This window comes from Polistes canadensis, unplaced genomic scaffold (assembly GCF_001313835.1).
Source record: "Polistes canadensis isolate GaletaPanama2010 unplaced genomic scaffold, ASM131383v1 scaffold_553, whole genome shotgun sequence".
Taxonomy (NCBI): domain Eukaryota; kingdom Metazoa; phylum Arthropoda; class Insecta; order Hymenoptera; family Vespidae; genus Polistes; species Polistes canadensis.
In genome coordinates this window covers 15089-32594 of record NW_014570100.1, presented here as the reverse complement: position 1 = coordinate 32594, position 17506 = coordinate 15089, and the positions used below count along the sequence as shown (strand labels likewise).

General features: G+C 28.4%; 3 protein-coding genes across 3 annotated transcripts in view; 2 read left to right on the top strand and 1 right to left on the bottom strand.

The window, feature by feature from the left end:
• The window catches only part of LOC106792683 (putative fatty acyl-CoA reductase CG5065), a 10323-nt gene extending 5047 nt beyond the window's left edge, over nucleotides 1–5276 (top strand). Inside the window, exons 3-7 of the mRNA XM_014759179.1 lie at nucleotides 2552–2791; nucleotides 2930–3194; nucleotides 3509–3811; nucleotides 4245–4452; nucleotides 4534–5276. Coding sequence (XP_014614665.1) covers nucleotides 2552–2791; nucleotides 2930–3194; nucleotides 3509–3811; nucleotides 4245–4452; nucleotides 4534–4837 — 1320 coding nt within the window. The 3' untranslated portion in view covers nucleotides 4838–5276. The remainder of the gene's footprint in view (nucleotides 1–2551; nucleotides 2792–2929; nucleotides 3195–3508; nucleotides 3812–4244; nucleotides 4453–4533) is intronic.
• A 1950-nt stretch (nucleotides 5277–7226) lies between these two features.
• LOC106792681 (fatty acyl-CoA reductase 1) lies at nucleotides 7227–15375 on the top strand. Its single transcript, XM_014759178.1, has 9 exons — nucleotides 7227–7768; nucleotides 10124–10363; nucleotides 13303–13466; nucleotides 13556–13691; nucleotides 13960–14159; nucleotides 14245–14497; nucleotides 14576–14766; nucleotides 14836–15093; nucleotides 15166–15375. The coding sequence occupies exons 2-9, from the start codon at nucleotides 10148–10150 to the stop codon at nucleotides 15299–15301; spliced, it is 1554 nt and encodes a 517-aa protein (XP_014614664.1). The 5' UTR covers nucleotides 7227–7768; nucleotides 10124–10147; the 3' UTR covers nucleotides 15302–15375.
• Nucleotides 15376–15451: 76 nt separating this feature from the next.
• LOC106792684 (40S ribosomal protein S3a) lies at nucleotides 15452–17486 on the bottom strand. The gene is made up of 5 exons (XM_014759180.1): nucleotides 17380–17486; nucleotides 16737–16840; nucleotides 16202–16524; nucleotides 15775–15936; nucleotides 15452–15668 (listed from the first exon to the last, which is right to left on the bottom strand). Exons 1-5 carry the CDS (start codon nucleotides 17439–17441, stop codon nucleotides 15516–15518), a joined length of 804 nt encoding a protein of 267 aa, XP_014614666.1. The 5' UTR covers nucleotides 17442–17486; the 3' UTR covers nucleotides 15452–15515.
• Nucleotides 17487–17506: the final 20 nt, after the last annotated feature.

Here is a 17506-nt window from a genome sequence, read left to right as displayed (position 1 = left end):
AATTGCACACTGAGAATTCTCGACAAGATATTTTATGTTAATAATCAACGAAATTTCATATACTTACAATTATTGTTTAATACATTCGTCAAATTATTTCATGATTATCGTATCATTTGTAAGGAAACAATCTATCCTGAGATTTTTATTCCGTAGAAATAAAAAACTGTCATTAATATTGATAGTTATCTATTGTAAAAAATTTATTGATGCCAAAGTCATTTCTCATGAACTTATGTAATCATTACTAGTAATTATTCTTATAATAATCATTTTTTATTCCTTCCCCCTTTTCCTCCTCTTCTTCCATTTTACTTCCTCTTTTTACCATCTTTCCTTTTTAAATAAATTTATAATAAAATGACTGTTTATTAATATTCTGTTTTTAATATAGAGAAAGAGAATTGCATAGAGAGAGAGAGAGAGAGAGAGAGAGAGAGAGAGAGAGAGAGATACAGGAAAAAGATAGTAAAATTAAAAAATTAGAATGCAAGACAAATAAATTCGTAAAATTTATTCGTATCTTTGATATTTCTTTAAGCGTAGTTATCCAGAATTTCACAAAGATTTAATTTAAACGATGAATTATTTATGAATTAAAACTTGTTCGATTATTTTTTTACAATCAAGAAATGCACAAATAAAACAAAATAATAATTAAAGAAAAAATGATGTTAAGTAAAATTAGCTTTCTAATTTGGTTTTGTTTGCATAATAGATTGTGTAAAACCAAACTGATTCGTAATGAGTATTATAAATTTTAAAACCGGACTTGCATGCATATATATAATTTTACTTTTATAATAGTTGTCTTCTTTATTTATTAAATTTGTATGTGCATCAAACATTGTTTTATTAAGATCAAAATATAAAGTACAACAAACAAAAAATGATAAGATGATGTTAAAGCAAACTGGTTGCAATGGGTATCATAAATTCTGAAATCGTGTCTTTGTACATATGTCTGTGATATGTACTTTCTTATGTGCTAGACGGTTACATATATCAAACGCGAAAAAAGTATCGTATGAAAGTAAATTCGATCTTGAATTATATCATTCCTTCTTACCGGTTTCGATCTTATCACACATGTGAATTGGATTATTTTATAACTTGAACATGTATCTATCAAAAGTATTAAGATTGACGAAATAACATTTCTAATCCGACATTTTAATTTAACGATCGAAAAATAGAGAGTGTCAATTAAAAAATATATTTTTTCAACATTAAAACCATCCAAAGTTCCTTTGGACATTTCTAAGACTACGGGTTCAATTAGGTCATCAAACTCTCTAATACTCATCTTTAATTCATGTTTCTTAGGTAATCTTCTTTCGAGAGATTTGTTGACGATCGTAGTTAGACACAACTTCGATTAGAAGGTACCGACTTTTAACATAATCTTTCATAACTTTTGCTTTTATGCAAAGTACATGTGTACATTCGACACTATTTTCATTGTTATATAATTGTTTATTTTCTATTTTTTATTTTTATATATATATATATCTCATTTTATTTTTCACGCGAAACATTTAATATCATTGATGGATAATGAATATGTTTTATTTTATTGTTGTTAATGTAAGCAAGAAAACAAAATCTTATAAAATATTTCGACGAGAAAATTTATTCGATATTAAATTATTAATAACAAATCATATTATCCGTATATATATATATATACGGATAATATGATTTGTTATTAATAATTTAATATCGAATAAATTTTCTCGTCGAAATATTTTATAAGATTTTGTTTTCTNAATATTTTTTTTTTATCGAATAGGTAATAGAAAAATTATTTAAAGAAAATTACTGTTTGGAATCTTAAACGAGATTTAAAAAAAAAAGTAGGTGGATCATGTAGTGCTTGGGAAGAAAAGTGAAAGCGAACGTTTAACCTCGAATTCGTCTTTACGTAGTTCATAATATCGTAGAAAAAAAAAACGAAGCTTAATAAGGACATCAGAAATCGAATAAATAAAATGCAATTATTTGAAAAAAAAAAGAAATTAATCGATTTTACTTGTACGTAATTATTATTTAATTTTAATCTTGTGTGTGTTTTATTCTGTTTTGAGAACGAATTGATCGTTCAAAAAATTATCTACAGTTGGATAAAAAATAAATTTGTACGAAAAAAGGGAGAGTGAAAAAAATTATCGGAACGTGTTTCTGTAGATACATTTTTCGTATAGCACGCACGAGTATACGAATGAAAATGAATCTCGATGTTCTCAATATGGAAGCGGTCCTTTCACATTTTACGTCACTAACTTAAGATACGGGCCAGTTAATTCTTCGATTAAGAGGCGAATGCCATAAATACACCCCGAACTTCGGCATATTTTTCCAAGAATAACCTTAATATTATATATTTCTAAATAACACGTCAAACCCAACGTCCATTTCTAAGATCTAACAAATTATTAATATCCGAATAATTTCTACGAGCTCTGACTTATTTGCATTTAATAAAAATATGTAAATTTATAAGATAGAAATAAGATATATCATCGAATGTGATTTTGATTATATTTTCTAGGGTGAATCATTTCGCGAGGTTCGAGAAAAGTATCCGGAAAGATTGAAGAAAATAATTGCTATACCCGGTGAAATAACGATAGATGGATTAGGTTTGGCTGAAGCTGACAAGGAAAGATTATTGAAAGAAATTTCTGTGGTATTTCATACGGCTGCAAATGTTAAATTTGATCTTCCATTGAAGACCGCAGTGAATACTAATACGAAGAGTACCATGAATGTTTTAGCCTTTGCTAAACAGGTAACGTGGTATATGTAAAAACAAATATAAACGTATGATAAATAATTCTCGAAGAATTTTAATAGATCATAAAAAGATGATTTATTTTTGTGAAACTAATGAACAATAAAACATGAGAAATGATGTTTTCTTTTTTAGATGCCTCACCTTGAGTCCATCGTACACGTATCCACATCATATTGTCAGTGCAGCGAGGAAATATTAGAAGAACGTGCATATCCAACAGCAATTTCGCCAGAAAGTGTAATATCCATTGTTAACACGATGCCTGATGATGTTGTAGACGCAATGACACCTAAATTGCTCGGTAAACAACCGAATACTTATGCGTTTAGCAAATCACTCAGCGAGGATCTTTTGTACAGATCTAATTTACCTGCTGGAGTAGCTCGTCCCTCGATAGGTATGATGATATCCTTCATATAAATAACTCCCTGTATAATACGCTCGTATAAAAGACAATCTGATAAAAAGTATTTCTTTGGTACGCGTACCCGTTGCACGGATGACTCGTATATGGGTCGGTAATAACGAAAGAGTTAAGCCGGTATTGCTTGAAAATTAAAGAAGAGTATGTAAAACAAAATGCATTTTTCACAACGCGTTAGATCAAAAGTATGTTGCAGTAATGCCGTGTTATTTAGGAGTTATTTAGGAGTTACCTATACTCTATTATTTCCTTTCACCATTAGATTATTCATTTGATTATGATTTCAGTGATAGCATCATGGAAAGAACCGACACCAGGTTGGATCGATAATATAAATGGCCCAACTGGACTGATGATTGGTGCAGGGAAAGGTGTAATACGTACGATGCTTTGCAACGGGGATTATTTGACGGATATAATGCCCTGCGATATTGCTGTCAATTCAATTATAGCTTTGGCTTGGCACGTTGGTTTAGAAAAACCCGAGAAACCTATTTTCATGAATGTCACCGAAAGCGGAGACAATCCTGTATCTTGGAACGAAATAATAGAAATTGGAAGGAAACAAGCTCTGAGTAATCCATTTTCTGGTAAGCAATAAACAATATTGCTTTATTTCGTTTCGAAGATACGTATGAATACATGATGAAATATTAAAATACGATATTATTTTTGTGTATACGTTGCGAGGAGTAGCGTCGTTAAGACATGATTTCTCGTAATCAATTTTGTGTTCTGATCAAACAATTTATTATTTCTTGATGGAATCACGTAGAGATAATCTTTCTTTTGTTTTTTTTTTGGTTTTTTTTATTTCTTTTTATTTTTTAATTGATACTCGTTACGAGCAACAATACTCATAATAAAAGATAATTTGGAACTAATCGACACGTAATTTCATATCTCTCTCTTTGTAATTTATCCGGGTTAATAATTATTATGTCACGTATATAATTTGCTGTGTTATATCATATACATATATATATATTGATGAATGTTAGGTTCAAGTATTTGTATTTGCAGGACTGCTATGGTATCCAGGTGGAGGAGTAACTTCATGGAAACTCTTACATTGGTTTACCGTGTTATTCTTGCATTTTATACCAGCGTATCTTTTAGATGCTATTATAGTTTTAACTGGAAATAAACCATTCTTAGTGAGAGTCCATCAAAGAATCACATATGGTTTAGAATTACTGCAATATTACACTACTAGAGAATGGATATTTTTGTAAGTAGTTTTCCCAAAAAGTTATAACTATATATTCTACGAATTAAAAATATTTTATTGTCTCTTGACTTTTTTTTCTAGAAACGAAGTGAAGAAAGATTTGCAAAATCGTCTTTGTCCGAAAGATAGAGAGACGTTTTTCATGGATACTAAAGCCATATCTTGGGACGAATATATGCAAAATTATATTCTAGGAACAAGAAAGTATTATTTGAAAGATGATCTTTCAACCTTACCTCGTGCAAGACAAGTTTTATCATATTTTTATATAGCCGATTGTATAGTGAAAATTCTTTTTGGGATACTTATCGCATGGATTATTTATTCTTGGATGAATACATCCAATGGAGTAGCCGCGGCATTAATTGAGAAAAACGAAATCTAAAAGAATTTATATCTTTTATCGACTTAACATTATCTGTTTTATCAATTTAGTAGTAGCTGTTTTATCGACTTACTTTCATCTACCTTATCGGCCGGATATTATCTGTTTTGTCGACTGGATATTATCTGCATTATCGGCTCAGTAGCATCTGTCTTATCGACTCGATGATATCTACCTTATCAATTTGATGACATTTACTTTACCGACTTATAGTATCTTACAGTTTCTTGATGTATCATCAAGAATCTCAAAAAAAAAAATATTTATTAATAAATAATATCTTTCTTAGAGAGAAAGACAAAGAGAGAGAGAGAGAGAGAGAGGAAAAAAAAGAGTGTGTGCAAGAAGAATTTAATTCAAAATAGTGTGATCTGTTTAAAACAAGGAAAGATATATAAATTCTTCCACTTGGTGGCTTTTTTATTGTTATATTTTTTGTAAACATATTGTATCTTATATTATTTTAAGTAAACATTGTTTTGTACAATTTATGTAATATGTTACATATATGTAACATGTGTGTTGTATTTTTTTTTGGATATACAATAAAACGAATTCTCTTTCAACGATATCAAGTCTGTAAAAATTTATTTCTTTTATTTTAACTAATATACCAATGATTTTGATACCGATTTTACTAATGAAATGTATAAAATAAAGTACAATAAAAAATCAAAATGCAAAACTTGAAAACCATTCATTTGATGTTGAAGATAGTAATTATTGCATTGGTATAACATCGTCATCTTTGTTGTTTATACTTTTTGTTTTAATATGATATAACGATTGAACACGATGAGGGGAGTAAAAAAATGTCTAAGGAAATAGAAATAAAAAATTGAAAAGACGCGACGTGACTTTTGACAGACCTTACCGCGAATTATTTCAACGTCGTTTTGAAATGTGTCGAAAGTAAAAAAGCACATATTTCCCCTCCCTTTTCTTTTTACAAATATGTATAAGGAAGTGTACAAAAGTACATATATATATATACATGAATAAGTAAGTAAATGTATATATATATATGTAAAATGCAAAGTTACTGTATGAGCACATGAACGGCAGATAATGAAAGTGAAATTGCGCTAACGAGGTCGCATATATGCGGCTCTGAAAGATTTGATATTTGAGTTAATATTCTCTTTTTTTTCATTGTTTTTGTACTTTTCCTTAATTACTTTACCCCAAATTGTTGCTTTTATTTTACTCGTGTGTCTTTTACCTTTCTTTTCAATGATTACGCCTAATGTTTTATATAAGATTGTTTCAATAGTATTCATTGATCGTCTGAGTTGTAAAAAATTAACAATTATTGTTATTGAATATATAATTGATGTTAGGATAATAGAATAAAGGGAAATTTTGGTTGCAACGGAAGAGATAAAATTTAGTTTATGACATAACTTTCTAAGATCACGAAGGATCTTAACTGTCATCTTTATTGAATTATACTTGCGAAAGAAATATCCTATGCATTTTGGAAAGACGATTAAAGTTTGTTTTACAATGAGTCGGTTAATTATGCATTTCGTATTTGATAAATAATTTCATGCGATTTCAAAGAATATTTAGTTTAATAATGAATATTCAATGAACCGTTTCTTTGAAATTTTTGTACCGAACACCACTTGCGTCATGCACCTCGGTAATTATTGAAATGTAATTGAACGCATCATTTAATTGCTACGAAAAAGAAAAAACATTATTGATATTTTATTTTATTTAGCGACAATAATTCTCGGAGATTATTTAATTATATCTTCGCATTTACTTAAGAAAAACAATCTTCAGAAGGGGAACTTCTTCTTATAAGATGACGATGCAAACGTTTTTATAATACAATTTTCTATTCAAGGCTTAGTTTATCATATAAATCTCCTTTTTCTTTCTTTGAAGGTACTTCCTAGTTATCTTGTTTACTGATATATTAGATTTATTCTATTTAAGAAGAAAAATAAAAGGAAATTATAATGATTATGTAAAAACGTGATATGGTTATTGAAAGATTTGGTCGAAATTAGAATAAATCTTTCTATGCACGCGAAGAAGTAGAGAAAACAAAATAATAATCAAATCTTTATTTTACCATAACCATTTATATAACTTAAACTTTTAATACACGTGTGTTTTTATACTCTTATACTATAATATTAAACTTTAATATTTAATTAATAATTATGAAAATCTAAGAAATACGATAATTCATCAACTACACTAAAAACAATCATTATTATAATCTTTTTTATCTTACTCCTATTACAAGACCCTCTTTTTTAAACATTCTATTAACTATTTAATTTATTCATAACAAAGATGAATCACAGATAAATATCAAATAATATCATACAATAGTGTGTGTGTGTGTGTGTGTGAATATCAAATAATAATAAAACAAATTCAAAAAAACCCTTGTTAATTTAGAAGAAATAATTAAATAAGGGTGGGAGTGTATTAATATTCCTATAATTAATGAAAATGGACATTATACAATGGTATGGTAGAAGATATTGAAAAAATCAATTCGGGCTTTTCCAAGATGGCGATAATGACGCAAGTATTAATAGTGGAAGGAGTAGAATGGTGTGACCTAAACTTTATTATATTTTCTAGGGGATAAGTGGGAAGGAATCTGGTGGATGAGCGTGTTAAGCGAAAAACAGTGGACTTAGAACGCTATGCTTTGCCAGTCTTTGACATACCCACTGTAAAGAGTATCACGAGTGACGAACGACACACAAAACTTGCATTCTTCGATTATTTTTATCTTTCTTTTTTTCATTTTCTTCATCTTCGAAAATTAAAATAATAATAATAATCGTCTCCTCGATATAATTCACAATTAAATCATCGAAATTTTAAATTTCATCAAACGTGTAATTATTGAACTGTGTACATTTTCCAACGAAATCGAAGGACTTGAATTTTCTTTTAGTAAGTGTGTGTTCTCGATTATTTCTAATTTTTTAATTAATAAATAAAAACCAAAAAAAAGAAAAAGAAAGAAAGAGAAAAGGATAAAGGGAGAAAAAGGTTCACGTGTCTAATTGAGATTGTTCAACGTCATACGAATGAAAATGATTTTATAAATATTGGAAATTTAGTTCGTGATATTTTTTGAAAAATATAATATTAGTTGCGTAATACGTATATTGTTTGTCGATCGTATAAGAGTGCCAGTGAATAGAACGATTGTTGATCCACGACTTTTATCAACAATATATATATAAAACCACATATCTTTGGCCTAATTACTAGTTTTTGTCGTCTCTCTTTCTTTCTTTATATGCATAAAATAGTCTTATATAAAATGATAATAATTATTATATAATATAATATACACAATTACTGTGCACTTATATAATTACTTTTATAGAAAATTTTTCAAAAAATGTTCAAATTATATAATAATTATTACAATATATTATGTACGTAGGGAATAGATTGATAAGTTTTAATCCTGACACAAAAACAATTGTGTGTTTTCCCGGTCAAATTGATTTTTATTTAAAAAAAAAAATAAAACAAACAAACAAAAATGTTCCGGCAAAAAATTTGTAAAAAACACACGTGTGTAAATGTGCATTATATTTACAAATGCATAGAATGAGTGAGAGAATAAAAATATTGTCCTAATTTTCATGGTTCATTATTTTTAACAACCAGTTATATAATGAAACGCGCGTGCAAATCAAACTCACGGAAAAAAACGTACACATATGATACGATACGATATAATAGAATTAGAATTAATTTAACAGAAGAGTATGTCATAAGAAAAAAAGAAAAAAAAAACAAAGCAATTGTCTTACGTGAATTTTTGATTTCAATTGCTCCGAAGTTTCGTCGACAAATAATGCGATTTGTTATTATAATTATTCATACGTATTGTTTGTTCTTTCTTTTCTATTTGTATACGGGACAGGTGTTGCAATCTTTGAATAAATTGTTTTGTTAGAGTTTTTTTTTTCTAGATATACGATTGATTGTTTATGTATTATTATTATTATTATAATATCCTAGTCATGGTGCGTAGGATAAAAAACGGGAATCAGGTAATTGCTATGCAGTTTGTTTAATTATTGCTCAAGAACTTCAACTTAAATATATCTAGCGTAATTCAATGACTCGTACCTTTTTGCATTAAAATTTTTTTATCTCTCTTTCTCTCATGAATTTTCTTCCATACTTCCTTATCTAAAGTCTTTCTTCCTTTTCTAGTTTTCTTTTTTACTTACTTATTTACTTAGCAAGTTCGAGATCTTAACACATATTATGTGTGTATATGAAAATATAAGTACGAATGTACGCAGCTTAGAACATACACGTTGCACAATTGACTACTTTTAACTTTTAGAAATCGTAACGGAAGCAAAACGTTAAAATTACATTGACAAATTGATCGAATCATTTTTCATTTTACATTTATTAATCCTGACATTGACAAATATTGCACTCGTGTTAAATTATAAAAGGAAGAAAGTAATGATGATCAAAACACAGAAAAATAAACGAACTTATCTCGTCGCGTATGGTTAATTTTTGAAGTAAACTTTTAATATTAAAACGCGTAACAATTAGAATTTATTCCTAATACAAGCATTTATCTATCTTCTATTACAAACTAACTGCAATGGACTGTTGCATTGTAAAGTCTAACGTTTGGTGAAAAACCATGAGAATAAACTTTGTAAAAAAAAAAAAAAAACAAACCATAACCGAGTGCATACTTTCACCGTTCAAATGAGAATAAATATAGTTCAATCGTAAATAAAAAGATGGGTTATTAAAAATAAAAATCTGTAAAGATGTAATATGCAATCGTGAAGAAATAGTCGCAGTTGACTGAACGAAACCATTAACCGGTGTAATGGAGATAGGAAAAGGGTCAACTATTTGTTTTATTCATAAACCATTGTCATTTTCATTACGAAACTTAATTATTTTTATCGAACGGACGTGTTCCCTTATTCCTATCTCTCTCTCTCTCTCTCTCTCTTTCTTTTTTATTTGTTAACGCAACTTGATAAGCTTAATAAGCTTTTGTAATTTTTAACGAGCGTGACCCAATTAATTTCAGCCTGTGAAAAAGAAAATAAAGACGACAATCGATCCATTGTTCTTATACAATTAAGAAATCAACGATAGGTTCGTTCGATCGAATTTTTAAAACACGAGGATATGCTTGATTAATCGATTGCAACGTATAAATAAAAAATATAAATCGACCCATAAGTTTCTATTATTTGATATCTCATTTTTTAAATGTTGTACTTTTATTTTGTTTAGAAGAAGAAAAGAAATCAAATCGTAATGGCGGAAACAAATATAAACAATATATCGGACAGAATACAAGAGACTTTCCAAGGTCAAAATATTTTTATAACAGGTGGAACTGGTTTTTTAGGAAAAGTGTTGCTCGAAAGATTTTTACGTTCTTTTCCAGGAATTATACAAATTTTTATACTCGTTAGACCAAAAAAGGGCAAGGAACCTAAAGAACGTTTGGAAGAGATCTTCAAGTCACCGGTAAGGTTTATTTCCCTTTATTTTTTTTCCCCCATTCGTAATGTTAAATAAATTGAATTATTTAATAAGCTGATTCATCGATCGATACATTTTATTAAATACAGGCCTTCCGTGTTTGACCATTTTCTTTACATTCTCTGTGTGATAATAGCATTGCAGCATAAACTTTAATGCTTGTTATGTACCTACAGTTTCGAACAAAAGTATAACCAATTTTAAAAAATATCTCCTCGAATAAAATCCGTAAATTTATACGAAATATAATACCTCTTTTAATTTGTTTTTGTTTATTAACTATACAAATTATTTGAAATCATTCTAAGCTTATTTAATGTTAAATAAATTGCATCACGTTTATCTCGACATTACATACGAGAAATATATTTTAGAATGAAAATAATTAAATAACGAATAATAATTTTTGAAAATAATATCACAGATAAATATTATAAACAAATAAAATATCGATTAAACATTTTTGTTCGGCACTGTAAGATCGGATAAATTTAGAAAGGAACTTGAAAGTGACCGTACACAATTCGTTTAAGACCAAATAAATTTCTTTATGATGAAATAATAAGCATTCTCGCGGAAGTAACGGAAAAGAAGTTAAAATATACCCGAGACATTTATTATATCTTTTGAAATAAAAGAATAGATTACTCGAAGATCAAGTTAAAGAAATAAGAAAAATGAAAGAAAAAAAAGAAAGAAAAAGAAGAAAATTAGGTCACAAACTGTAACAACAAAATCTTCGTAATATATTTTTGTCATAATTACGAATTATACCAATTGTAAACGATGGTATGTCATTTAAACTTTCCCAAAACTTTCGACAAAATCCAGTAAGTGAAAGTTATTGTGCATATGTGTGTGCGTGTGTATTGTAAAGTCATTGTAAATAAATGCATCCGTAAAAACGAAGTCAAGGCAAAGTTATTCAAATGAAATTGTAACGAGAACGATTATTATTATTATTATTATTATTATTTTCCAATTAGTTATTATTTAATATCGTAGAATAAAAATCAAACCACCGTGAAAATTATTTATTCGTACTACTGGGCACAGGTATTATATCATATCTTGTTCTATGGTTACCATTGCAGAATATTTTTCTTTCATGAGATATCACCGTTACATATTCGTGTAAAGTGATATTAATGATCAAATTATTTAACTCTTTCATTACCAGTGACCTATATAAGGGTTGGCCATGCAAAAGCCTCCTATTAAATACTGAATCATATAAGAATCGTACGAACAAGTGAAATTATTATATATGGAACGATATTTGCGTTGAAGCATGTTGTAACGAAAGAATTTAAACTAATACCATTTATCTTCTCATTACTAGAAATCTTGTTATTTCGTAACGAGTACTATTTCATTTAATCGGAATAAATATAAAACCAATTGATACTACATGAAATGGATTTTAAATAGTATTTTGCAATATGTAAAATACAAATGATAGATTATAAAAATCTTTATGCATATGCATATCCTCGTGAAATATTAAAATGTCAATTTAAATGTAATAATAGAATATTCAAGAATAACTTTTGAAAGTATAATTCGCCTACTCAAACCCGTAAATGTAATAACATCTTGCGTGTGTATGCATTTGTGTATGCATTTGTGTATGCATTTATGTATCTTAATACGTATGCCTATACACCTGTAGATAGTATTGTGTCTTTTATATTCAGTAGGTTTATTACAATTGGTAAAAGATGTACATCACTTTCAAACGAATTATAAAACGCGTGTTGTTAAGGGAATTACGGGATTGACCAAAGGGTCAGGACAAAAAAAAATAAAATAAAATAAACTCTTTCGAAACTGATAACGATCAACTTTCCTTCATTAAAAAAAAAAAGAAATAAATGTTCTAGTTTCAAATGTTAAGTATATAATCGTATGATGAATAATAATTACATAGTTGGATTTTTTTAAAACACTACAATTACAAAAAGCCAATTAAAATGACTGCTTTTAACGGCTACTACGATCCGTGAAATCTTACAATAATTATTATAAGCTTCCTATTTAATATTCAATTTGTAAGTAAAATGTTTTGAATATCGTTAAAAAAAGAAGTTTGGCTAGAAATTTTTACGTGTTTTTTTTTTTTTTTAACGGATGCATCGTACGAACAATAGTATTTATTGAAATTCTACATGATTGAAATTACGAGAATGAAATTTCTTCATTGAGTTTATTAGTAACGCTTTTTGCTTTTCTATTGCGTTAGATTATCCATACGTTCTCTAATGTGTCTAATGTAATTATGTTATATTCATTTCTATCTTGCATTGAATGTTTTTTTTTTTCTAATTTCATTTTTCTTTCCTACGCGAATTTTTCATTTCAAATCATTAAAATTATACTTGCGAATAAGTGATATTGGAATCGAAGAAAAATATTTTCTATACACAAAAACGTGTCTCATAATTTAGAAATAAAATACTTTTCACACAATACGCGCGCATACACGCATAAATTTAATTTACGATCATTTAAGTTTAACGAATAATATTTGTATGCGTTTAAAAAGTATACGCGAAATGACGAAAGTAGACTTTTACGATTTCTATCGCATCATTTCTATGCATCTTACAATTAGTGATGAAACTGTACTGTAACCGACTTACAAACTTCCAAACACTTTCTACGGATTTTACAATAAATTTTGTTTCTATTTTAGTATCTACAACATATCACTGTTGTGTCAAAAATAAAAAAAAAATACAAAGAAAACAGAGAAAAAAAAAATAAAAGTGAATTGGCCATAGATAAGACATATATTCTCCTTTCTCTTGTAAAATACGGCAGAAAACATGAAATATCCTCGAAAAAAATGACGATCCATTAATTTTGCATAATTTAACTTATAATTGATTGGAGATGAATGATTTTTCTACATAAATTTACAGATATTCGACAAAGTTCGTGAACAAAGAGGATTGGAAACAATGTACAAGATGGTAACACCAATACAAGGAGACGTAATGTTGCCGGGATTTGGCATTTCAGCAGAAGATAAAAAAATATTAATTGACAAAGTTACCATCGTTTATCATGCAGCGGCAACCGTTAGGTAAACGTTTAATTTATTTCTCTTTATGCATTGAATGATAATAAAAAATGATTAGTGACTTTCCCTAATATTTTTCCTATTTTTCTAAGATTCGATGAGATGTTAAAGAAAGCGGTATTGTTAAATACACGTGGTACGCAACAAATGGTAGAATTGGCGAAAGAAATGAAGAATTTAATATTTTTCGGTTACATCGGTACTTCCTATTGTCACCTCGAAGAAAAAGTATGTATAAATAATAGAAACAAAAATTATTATATTAACAGTTCCGAAAAAGAAGGACATTTTCTTAGAGTTTCTCAAACTTTTCCACTTGGCAACCCCAATTCACCCTAACAAATATTTTCCCGATCCTTGGTACTGGATGCATTGCATTAGAAATTTACAGACACAAATCACCAGCCACAAATTGAGAAGCCCTGATGTATTTATCCAATTATAAGCCAATGAATTATATATTACTAATGATAATTTACCTCTAAATTGCTTGAAGTTATTGGAAGAAAAATTTTATCCACCTCCTGCGGATCCTCATAAGATAATAAAATGCGTCGAGTGGATGGACGATGAAGTTGTGTCGGCTATAACAAAAAAAATCTTAGGTAAAGTACCAAATACCTACGCCTTTACAAAAGCTTTGTCGGAAAGGATTATTGAAGAAGCTATGCCACATATTCCAGCAGTCATTTTAAGGTAAAATATCTTGAGATATTTGATTGATTTTTTTTTTAAATAAAGAAGAGAATCACACACAATTGTAATTATTATATAATTATAGACCAAGCGTTGTTATACCTGTTTGGAAAGAACCACTACCAGGTTGGACGGATAACATTAATGGCCCGACAGGTCTTCTAATAGGTGCTGGAAAAGGAGTGATTAGGAGCATGTATTGCAATGAAAACGGCTATGCCGATTATCTTCCTGTTGATGTATTAGTAAATGCAATTCTTGCTTGCACGTGGAATTTTGTTTACTGTAAAGATCGTGATAAAAGAATATACAATCTTACTAGCAGTAGCGATTTCAAAGTAATTGTTTTAATTACTTAGTCATACTTCAGTTATTTATCACAACTTTGTATAATTAATTATAAATAATATATCTAGGTTTCGTGGAGGGAAGTAATAGAAATTGGTCGTCGTGTAATAGAAAAAGTACCTTTAAATGGAGTAGTTTGGTACCCAGGTGGTAGTATGAAAAAATCACGTCTTTATCATGACATCTCCGTGTTTTTATTCCATACGATTCCTGCTTACTTTATTGATGCAATTTTATATCTTGCGCGTTACGAGCCAATGTAAGTGATAAATCATTCAACAGTTATCAATTAGATATAATTACTATCTTTTTTCTTTTGTTTTTATAGTATGTGTCGAGTTCAACGTCGCATACAAAAAGGATTTGAAGTGTTCGAATATTACGCCAATAATCAATGGGATTTTATTAATGCAAATATAAAGGCAGTGACGAATAAATTAAATGCAAGAGAGTACGACACATACTATTTGCACGGAAATGACATGGACACGTACAAATATTTCGAAGATTGCGTACGTGCTGCAAGAATTTATATTTTAAATGAACCTGCCGAAACTTTGCCAGCAGCTCGTCGACACATTAGAATGTAATGTATAATTTTAAATTTATATTTTATATAGAGATTTAAATAAATGTTATTTTATATTTTCTTTTACAGAATGTATTGGTTAGACATATTTACGAAGATTCTTTTCTTTGCATTGACAATCTACCTGCTGTTTTCATGGATTAGCGGTTTCGAAACATTTTTTGAAAGCAGCTGGACTAGTGCAAAGAAAATATTACCTTTCTAATTAGACATATTCCTGGTTTTATAATTACTTTTCTACTGTTTTGTATTGTGACCAAATAAAAACTCAACGTTATATTTCTGTCTCCTATTTTCTTTAAGCTAATTATCATTTGTATTAAATGTATATTCGAAATAAAGTCAGAAAAACATATTAATTATTTTTCTACATAGGATTGTAGTTTTTATTTTTAAGAAATTTCATAAGAATAAAATTATTAAACTGATTCTTGTACAGGAGGTTCATAGCCTTCAGGTCTATCGACCTTAGATCCACTTTCCCCAACATCTTCGCTTTTACTTCCACCACCATCACCGTGTAATTCGAGTAATTTACTCAGTTCAAATCGTGGCTTTTTTAAAACTTTAACCTAAAAACAAGAGATCAAATAATTATTACAAATTATTCAAAAGATCATTATTAAATTTCAATATGTCATTTTCATGCAGCATGTGTTGGATTAATTAGATTGATACCTTGCGAATGTATACATCATGGAGTGGATATACGCTCTGTGACACTTTCTCAATGTCTTTAGCCATCGCGTCAGGCAATAGCTTACTAACAACACCTTTCAAGTCGCTCTTGATAACATCGTTGGTAATGTTATCAACCATTTTTTGACGAATTTTTTTTACCTATGAATTCATTGAATATTAGTCACAAACATAAATATAATAATACTTTTTTAATAATATACATTTTAATATTGTAATTGTCGCAACTACAAATATCACTATTTCTTTGTTCAGAAGTAGTGTGGTAAGAGAGCGCCTTTTATATATGCAACTTTAAATCATATTTATAGATAAATATATATTTTTGTATAAATATATATGTATCTTAGTTGCAATGCGGTCATGCTATTTGAAATTAACAAATTTTATTACTGAGGAAGCTCACTTGGGAATGTTGAGCATAACAAGTTTTCCTTGTGCTCATCTGATCTTTGTTTGTAAATCCAATGCAGAAAACTCTTAGTAAATAACCGTCTGTTGTTTTTACATCGACACTAGCTTCAATTAAAGTTTGCCACTTCTTAACCATGGATCTTAACTTATCAGTCGTAAGATCCATACCATGGAAGTTGGTCAAGACATTTCTGCCTTGAACATCTTCTGCAATTAATCTAAATTTTCTGAACGATCTCTCTGCATCATTGTCATCTTGTAAATCAGCTAGAGAAACCTCAAATACACGGAATTTTAAACCTTCCGATGCAATTTCTGTAGAATAAAAAGATAGTTGATATAGAGATGTATTAAAATAAAGGAAGAATATTATAATTTCAAGTACTGATTGAATATCATTTAACAATGCTATCATTGATGTAAACAAAAAGATGATGAAGCAAATAAGTGCTAATTTTAATAGATCTTTTCTTTAACGAATATAACTTATAAACATGTAATTATAAAAATTTAGAAAGTAATCTTACTTGTTCCTTGAGTCCTGTTTACTAATGTCTTTCCAACATGACGATTTGTGAACATAGAAGGAGCCTTCACATCGTACCAATCTTTTCGTGTAAAAGGATCAACACTGAAATAGAATTGTAAAAGCAAAATGAAATGAATACTTATAAAATAATTATATGCACTATTACATGTGTAATAAAAAAGAAATATAATTTTATTTCAATGTAAACTGTATTTAAAAAATTCAATGGAAATCAGTTTATGCTTAAAAGTTAAACCTTTTGTATTTTAACAGAAAATATAATTTATATATTTACATGTGCTAACATATTTATTCAAATATGATAGCATAGCAATAATATAAATATTAAAATAAACCATTACTTTTACTAATTTATTACTAATAAAATTCTGCAAATTATATGATTTAATTTTCAATCTTAAAATACAAATAATATCATAATATATTAGAAAAAGCGCATTTATTATGAATTAATGTAATAATCGTTGCAGTGCAAGCATTGCAAGCATGCAATGATTAAAGGCTAGGGAAGACAAATCCATCGAAGAAAACAACCATCATGCAAAATAATTATTTAAGTAATATATAATGGGATACTTAATTAAATAATATTCATGAATATTATAATATTATTTACTTACATCTTCTTTTTAACACCTTTTTTGCCACCTTTAGATAGACCCTTATTTTTACCAACCGCCATAGTTGAACTCGTATGATAAAGAACCGGAAGTAGCAGCGCGAGGTACTAACAACTTAAAGAAAAAA